Source organism: Coregonus lavaretus (assembly GCF_964263955.1).
Source record: "Coregonus lavaretus genome assembly, chromosome: 1".
NCBI classification, from domain to species: domain Eukaryota; kingdom Metazoa; phylum Chordata; class Actinopteri; order Salmoniformes; family Salmonidae; genus Coregonus; species Coregonus lavaretus.
This window is the reverse complement of record NC_139988.1, coordinates 18,066,886-18,086,553: the sequence shown is the minus strand read 5'-3', so window position 1 is coordinate 18,086,553 and position 19,668 is coordinate 18,066,886. Positions and strand designations below refer to the sequence as shown.

At 43.2% G+C, this 19,668-nt stretch overlaps 2 protein-coding genes across 2 annotated transcripts; both read right to left on the bottom strand.

Moving 5' to 3' along the window:
- Positions 1-533: 533 nt before the first annotated feature.
- On the bottom strand, positions 534-3,981 carry LOC311107521 (ADP-ribosylation factor 4-like). The gene is made up of 6 exons (XM_084150023.1): positions 3,658-3,981; positions 3,402-3,482; positions 3,171-3,280; positions 2,588-2,659; positions 1,289-1,417; positions 534-702 (listed from the first exon to the last, which is right to left on the bottom strand). Exons 1-6 carry the CDS (start codon positions 3,722-3,724, stop codon positions 616-618), a joined length of 546 nt encoding a protein of 181 aa, XP_084006149.1. The 5' UTR covers positions 3,725-3,981; the 3' UTR covers positions 534-615.
- Positions 3,982-11,147: 7,166 nt separating this feature from the next.
- On the bottom strand, positions 11,148-14,725 carry LOC311128441 (ADP-ribosylation factor 4-like; the record flags this gene model as incomplete). The annotated part of the gene is made up of 6 exons (XM_084160585.1): positions 11,148-11,673; positions 12,416-12,544; positions 13,354-13,425; positions 14,172-14,281; positions 14,403-14,483; positions 14,659-14,725. The coding sequence occupies 6 exons, from the start codon at positions 14,723-14,725 to the stop codon at positions 11,587-11,589; spliced, it is 546 nt and encodes a 181-aa protein (XP_084016711.1). The 3' UTR covers positions 11,148-11,586.
- Between the last annotated feature and the right edge of the window lie 4,943 nt (positions 14,726-19,668).

The window sequence follows — 19,668 nt, the reverse complement described above, 5'->3', positions numbered from 1 at the left end:
TACCACTAGATGTCGATATTGCATCGTTAATATGTTTCCAAAAAATATGTCCCCGATGACCTTTAGTCTTGCTCTCCATCACAAGTTACTGAAATAATTGTCTTGTATTTGTTGTTTCTGAATTGTTCCACTTCCATCTGCAGAGTGACCACACCCACAAAGAAAATGACTGCAGATACATTTACACACCATGATTTTATTAGAGGTAGTGAGGTATCGGAAGTCAGGAAATAAATACAGGGGGATTGATAAAGAATCTGCTTACATTCATTCAGTGATAAAATAATTTAAATATAAAACATTTATAACTTTCCATGTTACAATCTATGCAATACATTAGAGTGCATTAGAAAAAAATAAAAACAAATGGAAACTTTTCAGAAAGGCACTTCTAACTTTTGTTCTGAATGTATGGTTGTCCTTCAGTAAACGTTGTGTCTTGGTCATTCTTAAGGAGGCCTCAGCTCAGCTGTTATAGGGTGAAGTTGACCCTAGACACTGATCTGGTCAGTTTAAAATTTCCCCCACTAATGGTTAAGGTTAGGATTGGGGGAGGGGAAGCTGATCCTAGATCTGTACCTAGGGGAAACTTCACCCCGGAGCCAACTCAGCTAGTTAGCGTTTGGAAAGCTGGTCAGCCAACCAGTCCAGTCCCTCCAACAGACCTGAACCCATGGTCGCACAGGTAGCCTGGACAAACCACTGAGGAGAGAAGAGAAACAGTCAGTCATTAACAGGTAGCCTGGACAAACCACTGAGGAGAGAGGACAAACAGCCAGTCATTAACAGGTAACCTGGACAAACCACTGAGGAGAGAGGACAAACAGTCAGTCATTAACAGGTAACCTGGACAAACCACTGAGGAGAGAAGAGAAACAGTCAGTCATTAACAGGTAGCCTGGACAAACCACTGAGGAGAGAGGACAAACAGTCAGAGTGCATTATTTACCAAATCTGGGCAGGGATTCAATCCGAGGCGCATTGTAGCATGTTTAACATTTAAAGGGATACATCAGGATTTGGGGAATTAAGCCCTTTATCTACTTCCCCAGAGTCAGGTGAACTTGTGGATACCATTTTTATGTCTCTGCATGCAGTTTGAAGGAAGTTGCTAATTAGCTTCAGCGCAATTGCTAACTAGTGTTAGCGCAATGACTGGAAGTCTATGGTAACTGCTAGCATGTTAACTGCTAGCATGCTAGTAGATACCATAGACTTCCAGTCATTGCGCTAACGCTAGTTAGAATTGGCTTGTGAAACCTTAGAGATTCTAAATGGTCATACTTACAGGAGTACTCAGTTGAAGTTTACTCAGTCCCAGTTTATTTGTGATGTCACTGACAGACATGGCGTTGGGAAGGTCCTGTTTGTTGGCGAACACCAGCAGAACTACATCTCTCAGCTGGTCCTCTTCAAGCTGTGGGTTAACAGCACAGAACACAGGGAATCAGAACAGCCACAGCACTCACTGAGTTATTACACTTTTCTCTGTAATGTTGCATCAATTATTTTTACAACTAAACCAAGATAGACCACAGCCTGTCGTTTCCAGTGGGAACAAATGAGTCATAGTGGGTAGAACAAGCAAGGAGGTGGGCACGCGTTCTAGCATAAATCTGCATATTTCCGTTAGGGAACGCCTCCTCTGTGAAGTGCACGTGTGCAATAACTAAATTCGCCTTTGCACTCCTTCTAAACAACGCAATTTTTTAAAACTTTTGCAAAGGGTAAAATCTACAAAACTTAGTCCACTCTGTTCATAACAGATTTTAGTATTGGGAACAGAAAACTGTATTAAGATCAAATGTTTAATTGATGAGAAAATTTGCAGAATGTCAGCCAAAATCCATGTCGTTCCATCTTCTCCCACTGCCGGCCAGTGGGCTTCCTCTCACTACCATATTTGGTAGTGAGTGGAAACGCTAAGCGGATGCTTCACATTTATACATCCGGTGAAATATCTGTCTCATTGTTTTATCTGTGGTTGCATCCTGTGTGGAGGATCGATAACACAGAACACAGGGAATCAGAACAGTCACATTAAACAGGAAAACACTATCTTCTATATCTATTAGAACAGTCATATTACTGTATTATTACATTCCTTGTAGGTAATCAGAAAGGTCACACTATACCGTTACTACGCTCCTCTCCGGTGGCCAACAGCAAACTTAAGAGTTGCTATAGGAAAGTGTGGAAAGATGAATTTACATTTTTTACATTTTAGTCATTTTAGCAGACGCTCTTATCCAGAGCGACTTACAGTTAGTGAGTGCATACATTATTTTTTTTATTTTTTTCATACTGGCCCCCCGTGGGAATCGAACCCACAACCCTGGCGTTGCAAACGCCATGCTCTACCAACTGAGCTACATCCCTGCCGGCCATTCCCTCCCCTACCCTGGACGACGCTGGGCCAATTGTGCGGCGCCCCATGGGTCTCCCGGTCGCGGCCGGCTACAACAGAGCCTGGAATCGAACCAGGATCTCTAGTGGCACAGCTAGCACTGCGATGCAGTGCCTTAGACCACTGCGCCACTCGGGAGACAAATGGAAGGACAAATGAATGGAAGGACAGATGACTCACCATGTTCTGTAGTTCCTCTGTAGCATCATTTATCCTCTCAGGATCGTTGCTGTCTACCACAAATATAAGACCCTGGATGAAGACATTGGAACACAGACACACGCTTTTAAGGAATGAGGAAAATTTGAATTTGAGTTCATTTTTTGAATTGACTGGATTTGAAATGGATCCCATATTTAAGGCTGTTTGGGTTAGGATACCTGAGTGTTTAGTTAAGGCTGTTAGGGTTAGGTTTAGTTGAGGCTGTTGGGGTTAGTTGAGGTTGTTAGGGTTAGGGTTAGTTGGGACTGTTAAGGTTAGTTGAGGCTGTTAGGGTTAGTTGAGGCTGTTAGGGTTAGTTGAGGCTGTTAGGGTTAGTTGAGGCTGTTAGGGTTAGTTGAGACTGTTGGAGTTAGGGTTAGTTGAGAGTGTTAGGGTTAGGCTTAGTTGAGAAGGTTAAGGTTAGTTGAGACTGTTAGGGTTAGGGTTAGTTGAGGCTATTAGGGTCAGTTGAGGATGTTAGTGTTAGTTGAGGCTGTTAGGGTTAGGGTTAGTTGAGATTGTTAGGGTTAGAGTTAGTTGAGAGTGTTAGGGTTAGTCCTACCTGAGTGTTCTGGTAGTAATGCTTCCACAGAGGTCTGATGACGTGCTGACCACCTACATCCCACACCGTGAAGCTGATGTTCTTGTACTCAACCGTCTCCACATTGAACCCTATGGTGATCAGCACAAAGGACATTCAGCTATGCTCTGTCTAGCAGTCCTGGGTCAAATACATATATGAAGCGCAGGTTGTCAATCAGTGCATATACCCTATATATCAATCAATGCTTACCAATAGTGGGGATAGTAGTGACAACTTCTCCAAGTTTTAGTTTGTACAGGACTGTGGTCTTCCCTGCAGCATCTAACCCAACTGTGGGAACAATATGGATCATTTTAAAACCTAAGTAATATTAATAATATGCGTATAATATAGGCCTATGTAAAATCAATCAAACAAAGTAAATGTTTTCACACATTGTAACAAATACATTGCAACATTGTAATAATAACACAATGTCATTAACAAAATTGTAAATAAGTCTTACCCATCAGAATTCTCATCTGTTTCTTCTCGAAGAAACGAGAGAAGAGTTGCGAAACCATAACACCCATTATTGCTAAAAATATGTTTTGCTTTATCAAATAATCCAAAAGGAGCAAAATGTCACGATCTGCAGCAGCCAATCTCGCTCTTCAACCAATTCTGCAGGGGTAGACAGCGGCACACACTGATTTATACAACCGGTTTGCATTGCGCTGCTTATATAGTCTACTCAGCCACAGGTGCAACGGGACACCAACACAGCGCACTGTCATTTCAGCCTGGTCACACAGGTACAACATGCAAGTGACTGCTCCGATTCCTCTCTACCCGTTTCCTCCACGTCACTTTCACTTTGTTGGCCTCGGAATACAGGATGTTGTAATGTTTCTCATGTGTAGAGATATAATCTGATTGGTCTACAAGGCTGCTATTCATTCACTGTTATCTAAATACTGTCTGAAGTTAAAGTCGATGTCACACGAAACAACCTGTAATGCAATTTTTGTTGCTGGCAACAGAGTTGCATCTGGGTTGCTTCGTGAGTCAATTTCAATCGCGTTTAAGTTGCTTCGTGTATCAGCAAAGTTGCTTGAGATCATGTCACTTGCTACTTGCATCTGCAACAGAAATTGCCTCCAGGTTGCTTCGTGTGACTGTCGTCGGCTCTACAGAGAAATAGGTCAACTCCTCGGTGTGTGTGTGTGTGTGTGCGAATTTCACAATGCTCCCTATTCAAGCAAAATAACAGAGAAAGCAACTGTGATGAAATAAAGACAAACCATTTAGTAATGAGATACTAGTGTGTTGTTCATTCACATAAAAATTACTTCCTCTAAATGAAAGCTATTATTGCACAGAGTTTCTAAACCCAGAGGCGGAACATCGCGAGACTTCCGGGAACGCTGGCGAAACAGACATGGCCGGGGTTTTGAGTTTGAGAGGTCAATGATAGAAGTGAAAAATTCTTCCTTAGTTGTTAATTTTCTTGAAATCTAAAAGCACAGCCTAGATTCGTGCCAATGTTTTAAGTAGTAGAACATGGTATTACTCCAAACTCGTGAACGTGACAAGCTGACACGTTTTCATTTTCGTCAAAAGCAACTTTATATCGAACAAGTGCCTTTGATTTGACGGCCTGAACTTTCGCAGTTTGGCGCGAGACGATGACGTGTTTCTATGCATGACTTTAGTTAGCCATAGTCGCCGTGACATCGCCTACAAGTGTGATCGGGATATCTATCGGAGAAGCAGTTTTAGCATATCTTCATACTGTACTGTCTTTGATTATAGTCTGTCACTAGGTCTTAGCTACATACAGTATGAGGACACACAGCAGGAAACATTGTAGCAATCTACACAGCAGGAAACATTGTAGCAACCTACACAGTAGGAAACATTGTAGCAACCTACACAGCAGGAAACATTGTAGCAACCTACACAGTAGGAAACATTGTAGCAACCTACACAGCAGGAAACATTGTAGCAACCCACACAGTAGGAAACATTGTAGCAACCCACACAGTAGGAAACGTGGGCTAGACTAGTCTCTGCCATGGAATAAAAAATATATAAAAAATAAACAGTGTCAAAAGCGACCAGAATACCATGTAATCTCTTTCCAGTTTCGAAGTAGTTTTATGAATAATTTATCATGCCTACAAACAAACAAAACATACACAAATTCACCTTTTTATAAACATTTGTGTCTCTTCTAGTCTGTTCTCTGACCAGATAAGGGAGTTGACCTTGGCTTAGGTCTATATAAACTGACAGACTTTAAAACATGGATAAAACAAACTTCCAATAAATAATCAATCAAAATCGATCTGTAACACTAAGAAGCTTGAAATAATATGATATAATGTAATGCCTTATATTACAACATCAGATACAGTGCATTTGGAAAGTTTTCAGACCCCTTGACCTTTTCCACATTTTGTTACAGCCTTATTCTAAATTTGATTAATTTGTTTTTTTCCCTTCATCAATCTACACACAATACCCCATAATGACAAAGCAAAAACTGTTTTTTAGAAATTTTAGATGGTGCCAGGTTTCCTCCAGACGTGACGCTTGGCATTCAGGCCAAAGAGTTCAAGCTTGGTTTCATCAGACCAGAGAATCTTGTTTCTCATGGTCTGAGAGTCCTTTATGTGCCTTTTGGCAAACTCCAAGCGGGTTGTAGCTACTAAATACAATATCCTTTTAGCCAGCTACATTCGTTCGCAGCGACGCCGTTTTTCAAACAAAGTCAACACCGCAGCCATTGCTAGCTAGCCAACGCTACCAGCTAGCAGTACTGTAGCAACTAAATACAATATAATTTTAGCCAGCTACATTCGTTCGCAGCGACGCCGTTTTTCAAACAAAGTCAACACCACAGCCATTGCTAGCTAGCCAACACTACCAGCTAGCAGTACTGTAGCAGCTAAATACAATATAATTTTAGTCAATGAGAATTTTGCAACATAAAGCTTCCCTTTCTGAACATTTGAGATGTGTAGTCCACTTGTGTAGCTAGCATGACTGACTTTGTGCTAGCTAGCCAACGTTTAATTATTGCTGCGTTATGAAAGGAACTAGACACGGACACGAATTATCTGTTTAGTGTGTTAACACACTATTGGTAGTTTGTTGTAACCAAGTATTGGTGCTAAACCGTGTGTTATTGGATGCTAGCATGCTAGTTAGCTATGGCGTCATAGGATACGGTGCCCTGGGCGGTTTTTCATGGAAGAATACTGTACCAAGTTAGCTTGCTGAATAAAGTAAGTTAGAGTCTATTCCTAGAAAAATTTAACCGTTGTAGTTTACAATAATTATAATTTCTAAAGTGGAAGTTGGGAGAGTTATATTCGGGTGTTTCAGTGAAACAATTATAGTTTCTGAGGTGGAAGTTGGGAGAGTTATATTTGGGAGTTGTGGTGAGGGAGGCCCCGCTCTCTCCTTTCCCAGATGTTTAGTTCATTTCATTCCGATCTCCTCTGCATTATTGTAGCCATTTGCTGCAGCCTGTCAACTATGCCTCTGCCTATCCCTGTTCTCTCCTCTCCGCACAGGCTACACAAACGCCTCACACCGCGTGGCTGCTGCCTCTCTAACCTGGTGGTCCCTGCACACACCACCCACCTGGAGTTCCAGGTCTCAGGCAGCCTCTGGAACTGCCGTTCTGCTGCCAACAAGGCAGACTTCATCCCAGCCTATGCTACCCTCCAGTCCCTCGACTTCTTGGCGCTGACGGAAACATGGATTACCACTGAAAACACTGCTACTCCTACTGCTCTCTCCTCGTCTGACCATGTGTTCTCGCATACCCCGAGAGCATCTGGTCAGCGGGGTGGTGGCACAAGAATCCTCATCTCTCCCAAGTGGACATTCTCAATTTTTCCCCTAACCCATCTGTCTATCTCCTCATTTGAATTCCATGCTGTCACAGTCACTAGCCCATTTAAGCTTAATATCCTTGTCATCTATCGCCCTCCAGGTTCCCTTGGAGAGTTCATCAATGAGCTTGACGCCTTGATAAGTTCCTTTCCTGAGGATGGCTCACCCCTCACAGTTCTGGGGGATTTCAACCTCCCTACGTCTACATTTGACTCATTTCTCTCTGCCTCCTTCTTTCCACTCCTCTCCTCTTTTGACCTCACCCTCTCACCGTCCCCCCCTACTCACAAGGCAGGCAATACGCTTGACCTCATCTTTACTAGATGCTGTTCTTCTACTAATCTCACTGCAACTCCCCTCCATGTCTCCGACCACTACTTTGTATCCTTTTCTCTCTCGCTCTCCTCCAACACTACTCACTCTGCCCCTACACAGATGGTAATGCACCGCCGCAACCTTCACTCTCTCTCTCCCGCTACTCTCTCCTCTTCCATCCTATCATCTCTTCCCTCTGCTCAATCCTTCTCCCTCCAATCTCCTGATTCTGCCTCCTCAACCCTCCTCTCCTCCCTTTCTGCATCCTTTGACTCTCTATGTCCCCTATCCTCCCGGCCGGCTCGGTCCTCCCCTCCAGCTCCGTGGCTTGATGACTCATTGCGAGCTCACAGAACAGAGCTCCGGGCAGCTGAGCGGAAATGGAAGAAAACTAGACTCCCTGCGGACCTGGCATCTTTTCACTCCCTCCTCTCTACATTTTCTTCATCTGTTTCTGCTGCTAAGGCCACTTTCTACCACTCTAAATTCCAAGCATCTGCCTCTAACCCTAGGAAGCTCTTTGCCACATTCTCCTCCCTGCTGAATCCCCCCCCCCCCCTCCTCCCTCTCTGTGGAGGACTTCGTCAACCACTTTGAAAAGAAGGTTGACGACATCCGATCCTCGTTTGTTAAGACAAATGACACTACTGGTCCTGCTCACACTGCCCTACCCTATGCTTTGACTTCTTTCTCCCCTCTCTCTCCAGATAAAATCTTGCGACTTGTGACTGCAGGCCGCCCAACAACCTGCCCGCTTGACCCTATCCCCTCCTCTCTTCTCCAGACCATCTCCGGTGACCTTCTCCCCTACCTCACCTCGCTGATCAACTCATCCTTGACCGCTGGCTATGTCCCTTCCGTCTTCAAGAGAGCGAGAGTTGCACCCCTTCTCAAAAAACCAACACTCGATCCCTCTGATGTCAACAACTACAGACCAGTATCCCTTCTTTCTTTTCTTTCCAAAACTATTGAGCGTGCCGTCTTTAGCCAACTCTCTTGCTATCTCTCTCAGAATGACCTTCTTGATCCAAACCAGTCAGGTTTCAAGACTGGTCATTCAACTGAGACTGCTCTTCTCTGTGTCACGGAGGCTCTCCGCACTGCTAAAGCTAACTCTCTCTCCTCTGCTCTTGTCCTTCTAGACCTGTCTGCTGCCTTTGATACTGTGAACCATCAGATCCTCCTCTCCACCCTCTCCGAGCTGGGCATCTCCGGCGCGGCTCACTCTTGGATTGCGTCCTACCTGACCGGTCGCTCCTACCAAGTGGCGTGGCGAGAAGCTGTCTCCGCACCACGTGCTCTCACCACTGGTGTCCCCCAGGGCTCAGTTCTAGGCCCTCTCCTATTCTCGCTATACACCAAGTGTCTTGGCTCTGTCATATCCTCACATGGCCTCTCCTATCATTGCTACGCTGACGATACACAACTAATCTTCTCCTTTCCCCCTTCTGATAACCAGGTGGCGAATCGCATCTCTGCATGTCTGGCAGACATATCAGTATGGATGACGGATCACCACCTCAAGCTGAACCTTGGCAAGACGGAGCTGCTCTTCCTCCCGGGGAAGGACTGCCCGTTCCATGATCTCGCCATCACGGTTGACAACTCCGTTGTGTCCTCCTCCCAGAGTGCGAAGAGCCTTGGCGTGACCCTGGACAACACCCTGTCGTTCTCCGCTAACATCAAAGCGGTGACCCAATCCTGTAGGTTCATGCTCTACAACATTCGGAGAGTACGACCCTGCCTTACACAGGAAGCGGCACAGGTCCTAATCCAGGCACTTGTCATCTCCCGTCTGGATTACTGCAACTCGCTGTTGGCTGGGCTCCCTGCCTGTGCCATTAAACCCTTACAACTCATCCAGAATGCCGCAGCCCGTCTGGTGTTCAACCTTCCCAAGTTCTCTCACGTCACCCCGCTCCTCCGCACACTCCACTGGCTTCCAGTTGAAGCTCGCATCTGTTACAAGACCATGGTGCTTGCCTATGGAGCTGTGAGGGGAACGGCACCTCCGTACCTTCAGGCTCTGATCAGTCCCTACACCCAAAGGAGGGCATTGCGTTCATCCACCTCTGGCCTGCTGGCTCCCCTTCCTCTGCGGAAGCATAGTTCCCGCTCAGCCCAGTCAAAACTGTTCGCTGCTCTGGCACCCCAATGGTGGAACAAGCTCCCTCACGACGCCAGGACAGCGGAGTCACTCACCACCTTCCGGAGACATTTGAAACCCCACCTCTTTAAGGAATACCTGGGATAGGATAAAGTAATCCTTCTACCCACCCCCCCCCTCACCCCCCCCAAAAAAAAAAAAAATGCCACTGCTATAAGGTGAATGCACCAATTTGTAAGTCGCTCTGGATAAGAGCGTCTGCTAAATGACGTTAATGTAAATGTTGTCATGTGTCTTTTACTGAGGAGTGGCTTCCGTCTGGCCACTCTACCATAAAGCCCTGATTGGTGGAGTGCTGCAGAGATGGTTGTCCTTCTGGAAGGTTCTCCCATCTCCACAGAGGAACTCTGGAGCTCTTTCAGTGACCATCGGGTTCTTGATCACCTCTCTGACCTAGGCTCTTCTCCCCAGATTGCTCAGTTTGGCCGGGCGGCCAGCTCTAGGAGTCTTGGTGGTTCCAAACTTCTTCCATTTAAGAATGATGGAGGCCACTGTGTTCTTGGGGACCTTCAATGCTGCAGACATTTTTTGGTACCCTTCCCCAGATCTGTGCCTCGACACAATCCTGTCTCGGAGCGGTACGGACAATTCCTTCGACCTCATGGCTTGGTTTTTGCTCTGACATGCACTGTCAACTGTGGGACCTTATATGGACAGGTGGTGCCTTTCCAAATCATGTCCAATGAATTGAATTTACCACAGGTGGACTCCAGTCAAGTTGTAGAAACATCTCAAGGATGATCAATGGAAACAGAATGCACCTGAGCTCAATTTCGAGTCTCATATCAAAGGGTCTGAATACTTATGTAAATAAAGTATTTCTGTTTTTTATTTTTAATAAATGTGCTAAGATTTCTAAAAACCTGTTTTCGCTTCATCATTATGGGGTATTGTATGTAGATTGATGAGGATGACATTTAATTTAATCAATTTTAGAATAAGGCTGTAAAGTAACAAAATGAATGAATACTTTCTGAATGCACTGTACGTAGTAGGCCTTCTAGTTAATAATTACCAAAACAACACTGGTGAGGCCATGTCTGTTTCGTTTTAGGAAAACAGTATTAAATACTGTCGATTAGATGCATGATTTCCTTTATTCCTTTATTGGCCCCAAAATGACAAATGAGACTGAGCGATTATTCTCCCACACTGTAAAGGTTAATCCTCGGTTAGTCCTAATTTACATCTCCCTTAGGGAAATTGAAGCCCACTGTGCACAGACGTCAATTCAACGTCTATTCCACGTTGGTTCAGCATAATTTCATTGAAATTATGTGGAAACAACGTTGATTCAACCAGTGTGTGCCCAGTGGGAGATCGATATCTCAGCACAATGCTGTTTATTGGAAAATAAGCTATATACTGTAGTTTAAATGTTTTTATACATCATACTGTTTATTTAATCAAGGGTCGCTGTCAGACATTCTCCATGCAATTGTGAAATCCTACCACTAGATGTCGATATTGCATCGTTAATATGTTTCCAAAAAATATGTCCCCGATGACCTTTAGTCTTGCTCTCCATCACAAGTTACTGAAATAATTGTCTTGTATTTGTTGTTTCTGAATTGTTCCACTTCCATCTGCAGAGTGACCACACCCACAAAGAAAATGACTGCAGATACATTTACACACCATGATTTTATTAGAGGTAGTGAGGTATCGGAAGTCAGGAAATAAATACAGGGGGATTGATAAAGAATCTGCTTACATTCATTCAGTGATAAAATAATTTAAATATAAAACATTTATAACTTTCCATGTTACAATCTATGCAATACATTAGAGTGCATTAGAAAAAAATAAAAACAAATGGAAACTTTTCAGAAAGGCACTTCTAACTTTTGTTCTGAATGTATGGTTGTCCTTCAGTAAACGTTGTGTCTTGGTCATTCTTAAGGAGGCCTCAGCTCAGCTGTTATAGGGTGAAGTTGACCCTAGACACTGATCTGGTCAGTTTAAAATTTCCCCCACTAATGGTTAAGGTTAGGATTGGGGGAGGGGAAGCTGATCCTAGATCTGTACCTAGGGGAAACTTCACCCCGGAGCCAACTCAGCTAGTTAGCGTTTGGAAAGCTGGTCAGCCAACCAGTCCAGTCCCTCCAACAGACCTGAACCCATGGTCGCACAGGTAGCCTGGACAAACCACTGAGGAGAGAAGAGAAACAGTCAGTCATTAACAGGTAGCCTGGACAAACCACTGAGGAGAGAGGACAAACAGTCAGTCATTAACAGGTAACCTGGACAAACCACTGAGGAGAGAGGACAAACAGTCAGTGATTAACAGGTAGCCTGGACAAACCACTGAGGAGAGAAGAGAAACAGTCAGTCATTAACAGGTAGCCTGGACAAACCACTGAGGAGAGAGGACAAACAGTCAGTCATTAACAGGTAACCTGGACAAACCACTGAGGAGAGAGGACAAACAGTCAGTCATTAACAGGTAGCCTGGACAAACCACTGAGGAGAGAGGACAAACAGTCAGTCATTAACAGGTAACCTGGACAAACCACTGAGGAGAGAGGACAAACAGTCAGAGTGCATTATTTACCAAATCTGGGCAGGGATTCAATCCGAGGCGCATTGTAGCATGTTTAACATTTAAAGGGCTACATCAGGATTTGGGGAATTAAGTCCTTTATCTACTTCCCCAGAGTCAGGTGAACTTGTGGATACCATTTTTATGTCTCTGCATGCAGTTTGAAGGAAGTTGCTAATTAGCGTCAGCGCAATTGCTAACTAGTGTTAGCGCAATGACTGGAAGTCTATGGTAACTGCTAGCATGTTAACTGCTAGCATGCTAGTAGATACCATAGACTTCCAGTCATTGCGCTAACGCTAGTTAGAATTGGCTTGTGAAACCTTAGAGATTCTAAATGGTCATACTTACAGGAGTACTCAGTTGAAGTTTACTCAGTCCCAGTTTATTTGTGATGTCACTGACAGACATGGCGTTGGGAAGGTCCTGTTTGTTGGCGAACACCAGCAGAACTACATCTCTCAGCTGGTCCTCTTCAAGCTGTGGGTTAACAGCACAGAACACAGGGAATCAGAACAGCCACAGCACTCACTGAGTTATTACACTTTTCTCTGTAATGTTGCATCAATTATTTTTACAACTAAACCAAGATAGACCACAGCCTGTCGTTTCCAGTGGGAACAAATGAGTCATAGTGGGTAGAACAAGCAAGGAGGTGGGCACGCGTTCTAGCATAAATCTGCATATTTCCGTTAGGGAACGCCTCCTCTGTGAAGTGCACGTGTGCAATAACTAAATTCGCCTTTGCACTCCTTCTAAACAACGCAATTTTTAACAACTTTTGCAAAGGGTAAAATCTACAAAACTTAGTCCACTCTGTTCATAACAGATTTTAGTATTGGGAACAGAAAACTGTATTAAGATCAAATGTTTAATTGATGTGAAAATTTGCAGAATGTCAGCCAAAATCCATGTCGTTCCATCTCCTCCCACTGCCGGCCAGTGGGCTTCCTCTCACTACCATATTTGGTAGTGAGTGGAAACGCTAAGCGGATGCTTCACATTTATACATCCGGTGAAATATCTGTCTCATTGTTTTATCTGTGGTTGCATCCTGTGTGGAGGATCGATAACACAGAACACAGGGAATCAGAACAGTCACATTAAACAGGAAAACACTCTCTTCTATATCTATTAGAACAGTCATATTACTGTATTATTACATTCCTTGTAGGTAATCAGAAAGGTCACACTATACCGTTACTACGCTCCTCTCCGGTGGCCAACAGCAAACTTAAGAGTTGCTATAGGAAAGTGTGGAAAGATGAATGGAAGGACAGATGACTCACCATGTTCTGTAGTTCCTCTGTAGGATCATTTATCCTCTCAGGATCGTTGCTGTCTACCACAAATATAAGACCCTGGATGAAGACATTGGAACACAGACACACGCTTTTAAGGAATGAGGAAAACTGGAATTTGAGTTCATTCTCTGAATTGACTGGATTTGAAATGGATCCCATATTTAAGGCTGTTAGGGTTAGGCTACCTGAGTGTTTAGTTAAGGCTGTTAGGGTTAGGTTTAGTTGAGGCTGTTGGGGTTAGTTGAGGTTGTTGGGGTTAGTTGAAGTTTGTTAGGGTTAGTTGAGGTTTATTAGGGTTAGGCTTAGTTGACTCTGTTAGGGTTAGTTGAGGTTGTTAGGGTTAGGCTTAGTTGAGACGGTTGGGGTTAGTTGAGGCTTTTAGGGTTAACTGAGGTTGTTAGGGTTAGGGTTAGTTGGGACTGTTAAGGTTAGTTGAGGCTATTAGGGTTAGTTGAGGCTGTTAGGGTTAGGGTTAGTTGGGACTGTTAAGGTTAGTTGAGGCTGTTAGAGTTAGTTGAGGCTGTTAGGGTTAGTTGAGGCTGTTAGGGTTAGGGTTAGTTGGGACTGTTAAGGTTAGTTGAGGCTGTTAGGGTTAGTTGAGACTGTTGGAGTTAGGGTTAGTTGAGAGTGTTAGGGTTAGGCTTAGTTGAGAAGGTTAGGGTTAGTTGAAACTGTTAGGGTTAGGGTTAGTTGAGGCTATTAGGGTCAGTTGAGGCTGTTAGGGTTAGTTGAGGCTGTTAGGGTTAGGGTTAGTTGAGAGTGTTAGGGTTAGAGTTAGTTGAGAGTGTTAGGGTTAGTCCTACCTGAGTGTTCTGGTAGTAATGCTTCCACAGAGGTCTGATGACGTGCTGACCACCTACATCCCACACCGTGAAGCTGATGTTCTTGTACTCAACCGTCTCCACATTGAACCCTATGGTGATCAGCACAAAGGACATTCAGCTATGCTCTGTCTAGCAGTCCTGGGTCAAATACATATATGAAGCGCAGGTTGTCAATCAGTGCATATACCCTATATATCAATCAATGCTTACCAATAGTGGGGATAGAAGTGACAACTTCTCCAAGTTTTAGTTTGTACAGGACTGTGGTCTTCCCTGCAGCATCTAACCCAACTGTGGGAACAATATGGATCATTTTAAAACCTAAGTAATATTAATAATATGCGTATAATATAGGCCTATGTAAAATCAATCAAACAAAGTAAATGTTATAACACATTGTTACAAATACATTGCAACATTGTAATAATAACACAATGACATTAACAAAATTGTAAATAAGTCTTATCCATCAAAATTTTCATCTGTTTTTTCTCGAAGAAACGAGAGAAGAGTTGCGAAACCATAACACCCATTATTGCTAAAAATATGTTTTGCTTTTTCAAATAATCCAAAAGGAGCGAAATGTCACGATCTGCAGCAGCCAATCTCGCTCTTCAACCAATTCTGCAGGGGTAGACAGCGGCACACACTGATTTATACAACCGGTTTGCATTGCGCTGCTTATATAGTCTACTCAGCCACAGGTGCAACGGGACACCAACACAGCGCACTGTCATTTCAGCCTGGTCACACAGGTACAACATGCAAGTGACTGCTCCGATTCCTCTCTACCTGTTTCTTCCACGTCACTTTCACTTTGTTGGCCTCGGGATACAGGATGTTGTAATGTTTCTCATGTGTATGTAGTATCTGAACATTTATAGCTTTAGCTGAGGTTTTCATATTGTTGGTTAAATGAACTTTGCTTTGCTTTGCTGAAACATCTGGAAAGTATTACTATAGGGGCCCCCTAAAACAGTGGAGATTGGGATATGTGGAGGCCAGGGATTGGTCTATTCAAAACACGCCATTTTATGTTACATGAAGCATAGGATATATACCATGTTTGAACAAAGGAAGTGGAGAGTGATCATATTTGAGATTGGGTTTGTTGCTCTCCAGATTCTGCAGAAGTCTGTAAATTGATGCTGAAATCTTTGATATAATAAACCATTATAATCAAGTACAGTGTCAGCGGATTTCTTATCAACACATCATCGCAGCATTGTTCGGCTACCACATGTAGAGATAGAATCTGATTGGTCTACAAGGCTGCTATTCATTCACTGTTATCTAAATACTGTCTGAAGTCAAAGCCGATGTCACGCGAAACAACCTGTACGCAATTTTTGTTGCTGGCAACAGAGTTGCATCTGGGTTGCTTCGTGAGTCAATTTCAATCGCGTTTGAGTTGCTTCGAGTATCAGCAAAGTTGCTTGAGATCATGTCACTTGCTACTTGCATCTGCAACAGAAATTGCCTCCAGGTTGCTTCGTGTGACTGTCGTCGGCGGTCAACTCCTCCGTGTGTGTGTGTGCGAATTTCACAATGCTCCCTATTCAAGCAAAACAACAGAGAAAGCAACTGTGATGAAATAAAGACAAACCATTTAGTAATGAGATACTAGTGTGTTGTTCATTCACATAAAAAATACTTCCTCTAAATGAAAGCTATTATTGCACAGAGTTTCTAAACCCAGAGGCAGAACATCGCGAGACTTCCGGGAACGCTGGCGAAACAGACAAGGCCGGGGTTTTGAGTTTGAGGGGTCAATGATAGAAGTGAAAAATTCTTCCTTAGTTGTTAATTTTCTTGAAATCTAAAAGCACAGCCTAGATTCGTGCCAATGTTTTAAGTAGTAGAACATGGTATTACTCCAAACTCGTGAACGTGACAAGCTGACACGTTTTCATTTTCGTCAAAAGCAACTTTATATCGAACAAGTGCCTTTGATTTGACGGCCTGAACTTTCGCAGTTTGGCGCGAAACGATGACGTGTTCCTATGCATGACTTTAGTTAGCCATAGTCGCCGTGACATCGCCTACAAGTGTGATCGGGATATCTATCGGAGAAGCAGTTTTAGCATATCTTCATACTGTACTGTCTTTGATTATTGTCTGTAAACAGGGCTTAGCTACATACAGTATGAGGACACCGAGGTCTGGACCTTATTTTTTAGAATAACAAAAACACGTCATCAGTGGGGGGTGCCCAGGGGCGCTGACCTCCAGCGGGCCCCCATTGATTTTGTTGATCAGTCTCACTCAGATGTCTTATTAACATGGCAAAGATTATGGCAAAATGTGTAGAATCTGCCAACAATTCTCCTCACCCCAATGCAAAATCTATAGAATTGCAGGAAATTAGCTGTAAAACTACAAAAAAAATTGTATAGCTAATAGGCTATGTGTTTGTAGATCGACTGAGGTGAATGAAGCTACAGCAACCAATGTGCTAATGGCTAGGGTCATTTTTGCTTGTTTTTGCTGTTCTCCAAATTAAACTAATTAAACATTGTAGAAATCATCAAAACAAAACATTGTAGCGACCCACACAGCAGGAAACAATGTAGCAACCCACACAGCAGGAAACATTGTAGCAACCCACACAGTAGGAAACGTGGGCTAGACTAGTCTCTGCCATGGAATAAAAAAATAAAAAAATAATAAAACAGTTTTAAAAGCGACCAGAATACCATGTAATCTCGCTCTTTCAAGTTTGAAAGTAGTTTTATGAATCATTTATAATACCTACAAACAAACAAAACATACACAAACTCACCTTTTTATAAACATTTATGTCTCTTCTAGTTTATTCTTTGACCAGATAAGGGCATTGACCTTGGCTTAGGTCAATATAAACTGACAGACTTTAAAACATGGATAAAACAAACTTCCAATAAATAATCAATCAAAATAGATCTGTAACACTAAGAAGCTTGAGATAATATGATTTAATGTCTTAAATGACAACATCAGATACATAAAAATGGTTTCCACGAGTTCATCTGACTTTGGGGAAGTAGATTAAGGGCATCATTTCAAAATCTCTTTCAAATAGCTACTTTGAGCGTTTGTTTTTAGCCTGCCTGGAGTGCCAGATGGGCGGGTTTGCGACTATTCTATTGGTTCCATTGCACCAGGAAAGCTTATTCAAGCCCACATAAAGTACTATAAATTATTTGAAATAGTATATGAACCCAGGTCTCATGCCTTTTGCCATCTATATCACTGTACCTGCTCTCAAAGAAGAGTATAGGCTAGTTATGATTACCATATTGATATTAGACATATACGTAGGCCTTCTAGTTAATTATTACCAAAACAACACTGGTGAGGCCATGTCTGTTTCAGTTCAGGAAAACAGTACTAAATACTGTCGATTAGAAGCATGATTTCCTTTATTGGCCCCAAAATGACAAATGAGACTGAGCGATTATTCTCCCACACTGTAAAGGTTAATCCTCGGTTAGTCCTAATTTACATCTCCCTTAGGGAAATTGAAGCCCACTGTGCACAGACGTCAATTCAACGTCTTTTCCACGTTGGTTCAGCGTAATTTAATTTAATTGACGTGGAAACAACGTTGATTCAACCAGCGTGTGCCCAGTGGGAGAGCTCTATCTCAGCACAATGCTGTTACTTGGAAAATAAGCCAGCAAGCACTGGGCTCGGGTAGTGCTGTTGAAATTGAAGTTGCTGAACTTCCAAGAGCTCACACACAACCTTATACTCAACAATCAATACTATCATGTTGAGGCTATATACTATAGTTGAAATGTTTTTATACAACATACTGTCTATTTAATCAGGGGTCACTGTCAGACATTCTCCATGCAATTGTGAAATCCTACCACTAGATGTCGATTTTGCATTGTTAACACCCCAACTAAATGTCCAGTCCCTGATTTTTAAAAATCCTTTGCTCTTGATCAGAAATGGCATAACATGCTTCTTTCATTTTCTTGGATAAAACCCCTCTTTTTACTTGCAGCAGGCCGAGCCAGCACAATACAAAATAACATAAAGGTGTTCCAGTGAGAGGTGGTGCCATAAAAGGGTTGCAATTCTATTTCAAATACTCGTTTCGATGTCTCACTATGGGATTCGTTCAGCGGGTCACTGACGGCTCGAAGAACCAATCACACAACGTCTGTTGGAGACCGACAGGTCGAGTGGCGAATAAGGTGAGCCCCTCTCCTCCTTATAAGGCACCACTTGCCTCTTTGCGGAAGAGATCACTACACTCCTGAAGCTCTCCTCAGCATGACTAGATCCCTGTCTTCCTATTGAACTGTTCTCAGGTCAACCGTGAGGTTAGCACTGCTGTCTTCCAACTGAACTGTTCTCATGTCAACCGTGAGGTTAGCACTGCTGTCTTCCAACTGAACTGTTCTTAGGCGAACCGTGAGGTTAACGCTGCCGAATGTAGACCCTCCGCTCCTGTCGATAGTGTTGAGTACTGACCGAAATATACGCTTTGCTTCGAGTATCATTTATTTTCTACTCCTCAGTCTCCGGTGGTAGCTAGCATCACAAAACTAGTTATCGAGACTTGGTTAGCCCACACCGTAAGGCTAGCTAGCTGGTTGAATCTGGCGCCCTTCCTAAATCAGTTGCCGAAGAGGAAGGAAACCGCTCAGGGATTTTACCATGAAGCCAATGGTTATTTTAAAACAGTTACAGAGTTTAGTGGCTGTGATAGGAGATAACTGAGGACGGATCAACAACATTGTAGTTACTCCACAATACTAACATAAATGACGTAGTGAAAAGAAGGAAGCCTGTACAGAATAAAAAATTTCCAAAACATTCATCTAAAGTAATACTGCAAAAAAATTGTCAGAGAAATGAACTTTTTGTTCTGAATACAAGCGTTATGTTTGGGGCAAACACAACACATCACTGAGTACCTCTCTTCATATTTTCAAGAATGGTGGTGGCTGCATCATGTTATGGTTATGCTTGTCATCGGCAAGGACTAGGGATTTATTTGGGGGGGGGGATAAAAAGAAACGGAATAGAGCTAAGCACAGCAAAATCCTAGTTTTGAGAAGTGGTGTGACCTACACAGATCATTCCTTAAATGCTCTGTATCCAAGGTTTCTATGCTTCATTGCAGGACCTTTTTGGACAGAGGGAAGATCTCTACTGCCAAGGTCTGTTTAGATCTCCACTGCCTGTAATACAGGCCTCGACAGTTACACAGTAGAACACCCTCTGTTATGTTGTTGATAAAGGGTGTGCGTCGCATACCTCCAGTCTTCAAGGCTTTAGACCCGTCTTGGGGCATGTCTGTTGTGCTTGATGCTTCCTCACGGCAGTCTCTTGAGGCGCTGGAAAGCGTGGAGATGTAATACCTCTCCTTCTAAACCGCTTTTACACCTGCAAAGTGAGTGAGTGGGCTGCACGCCCTGTTATTCGTGCCTACAGTTTGACCCAGGGTTCTCCTAGGTAACCGTGTTACCCAAATCCC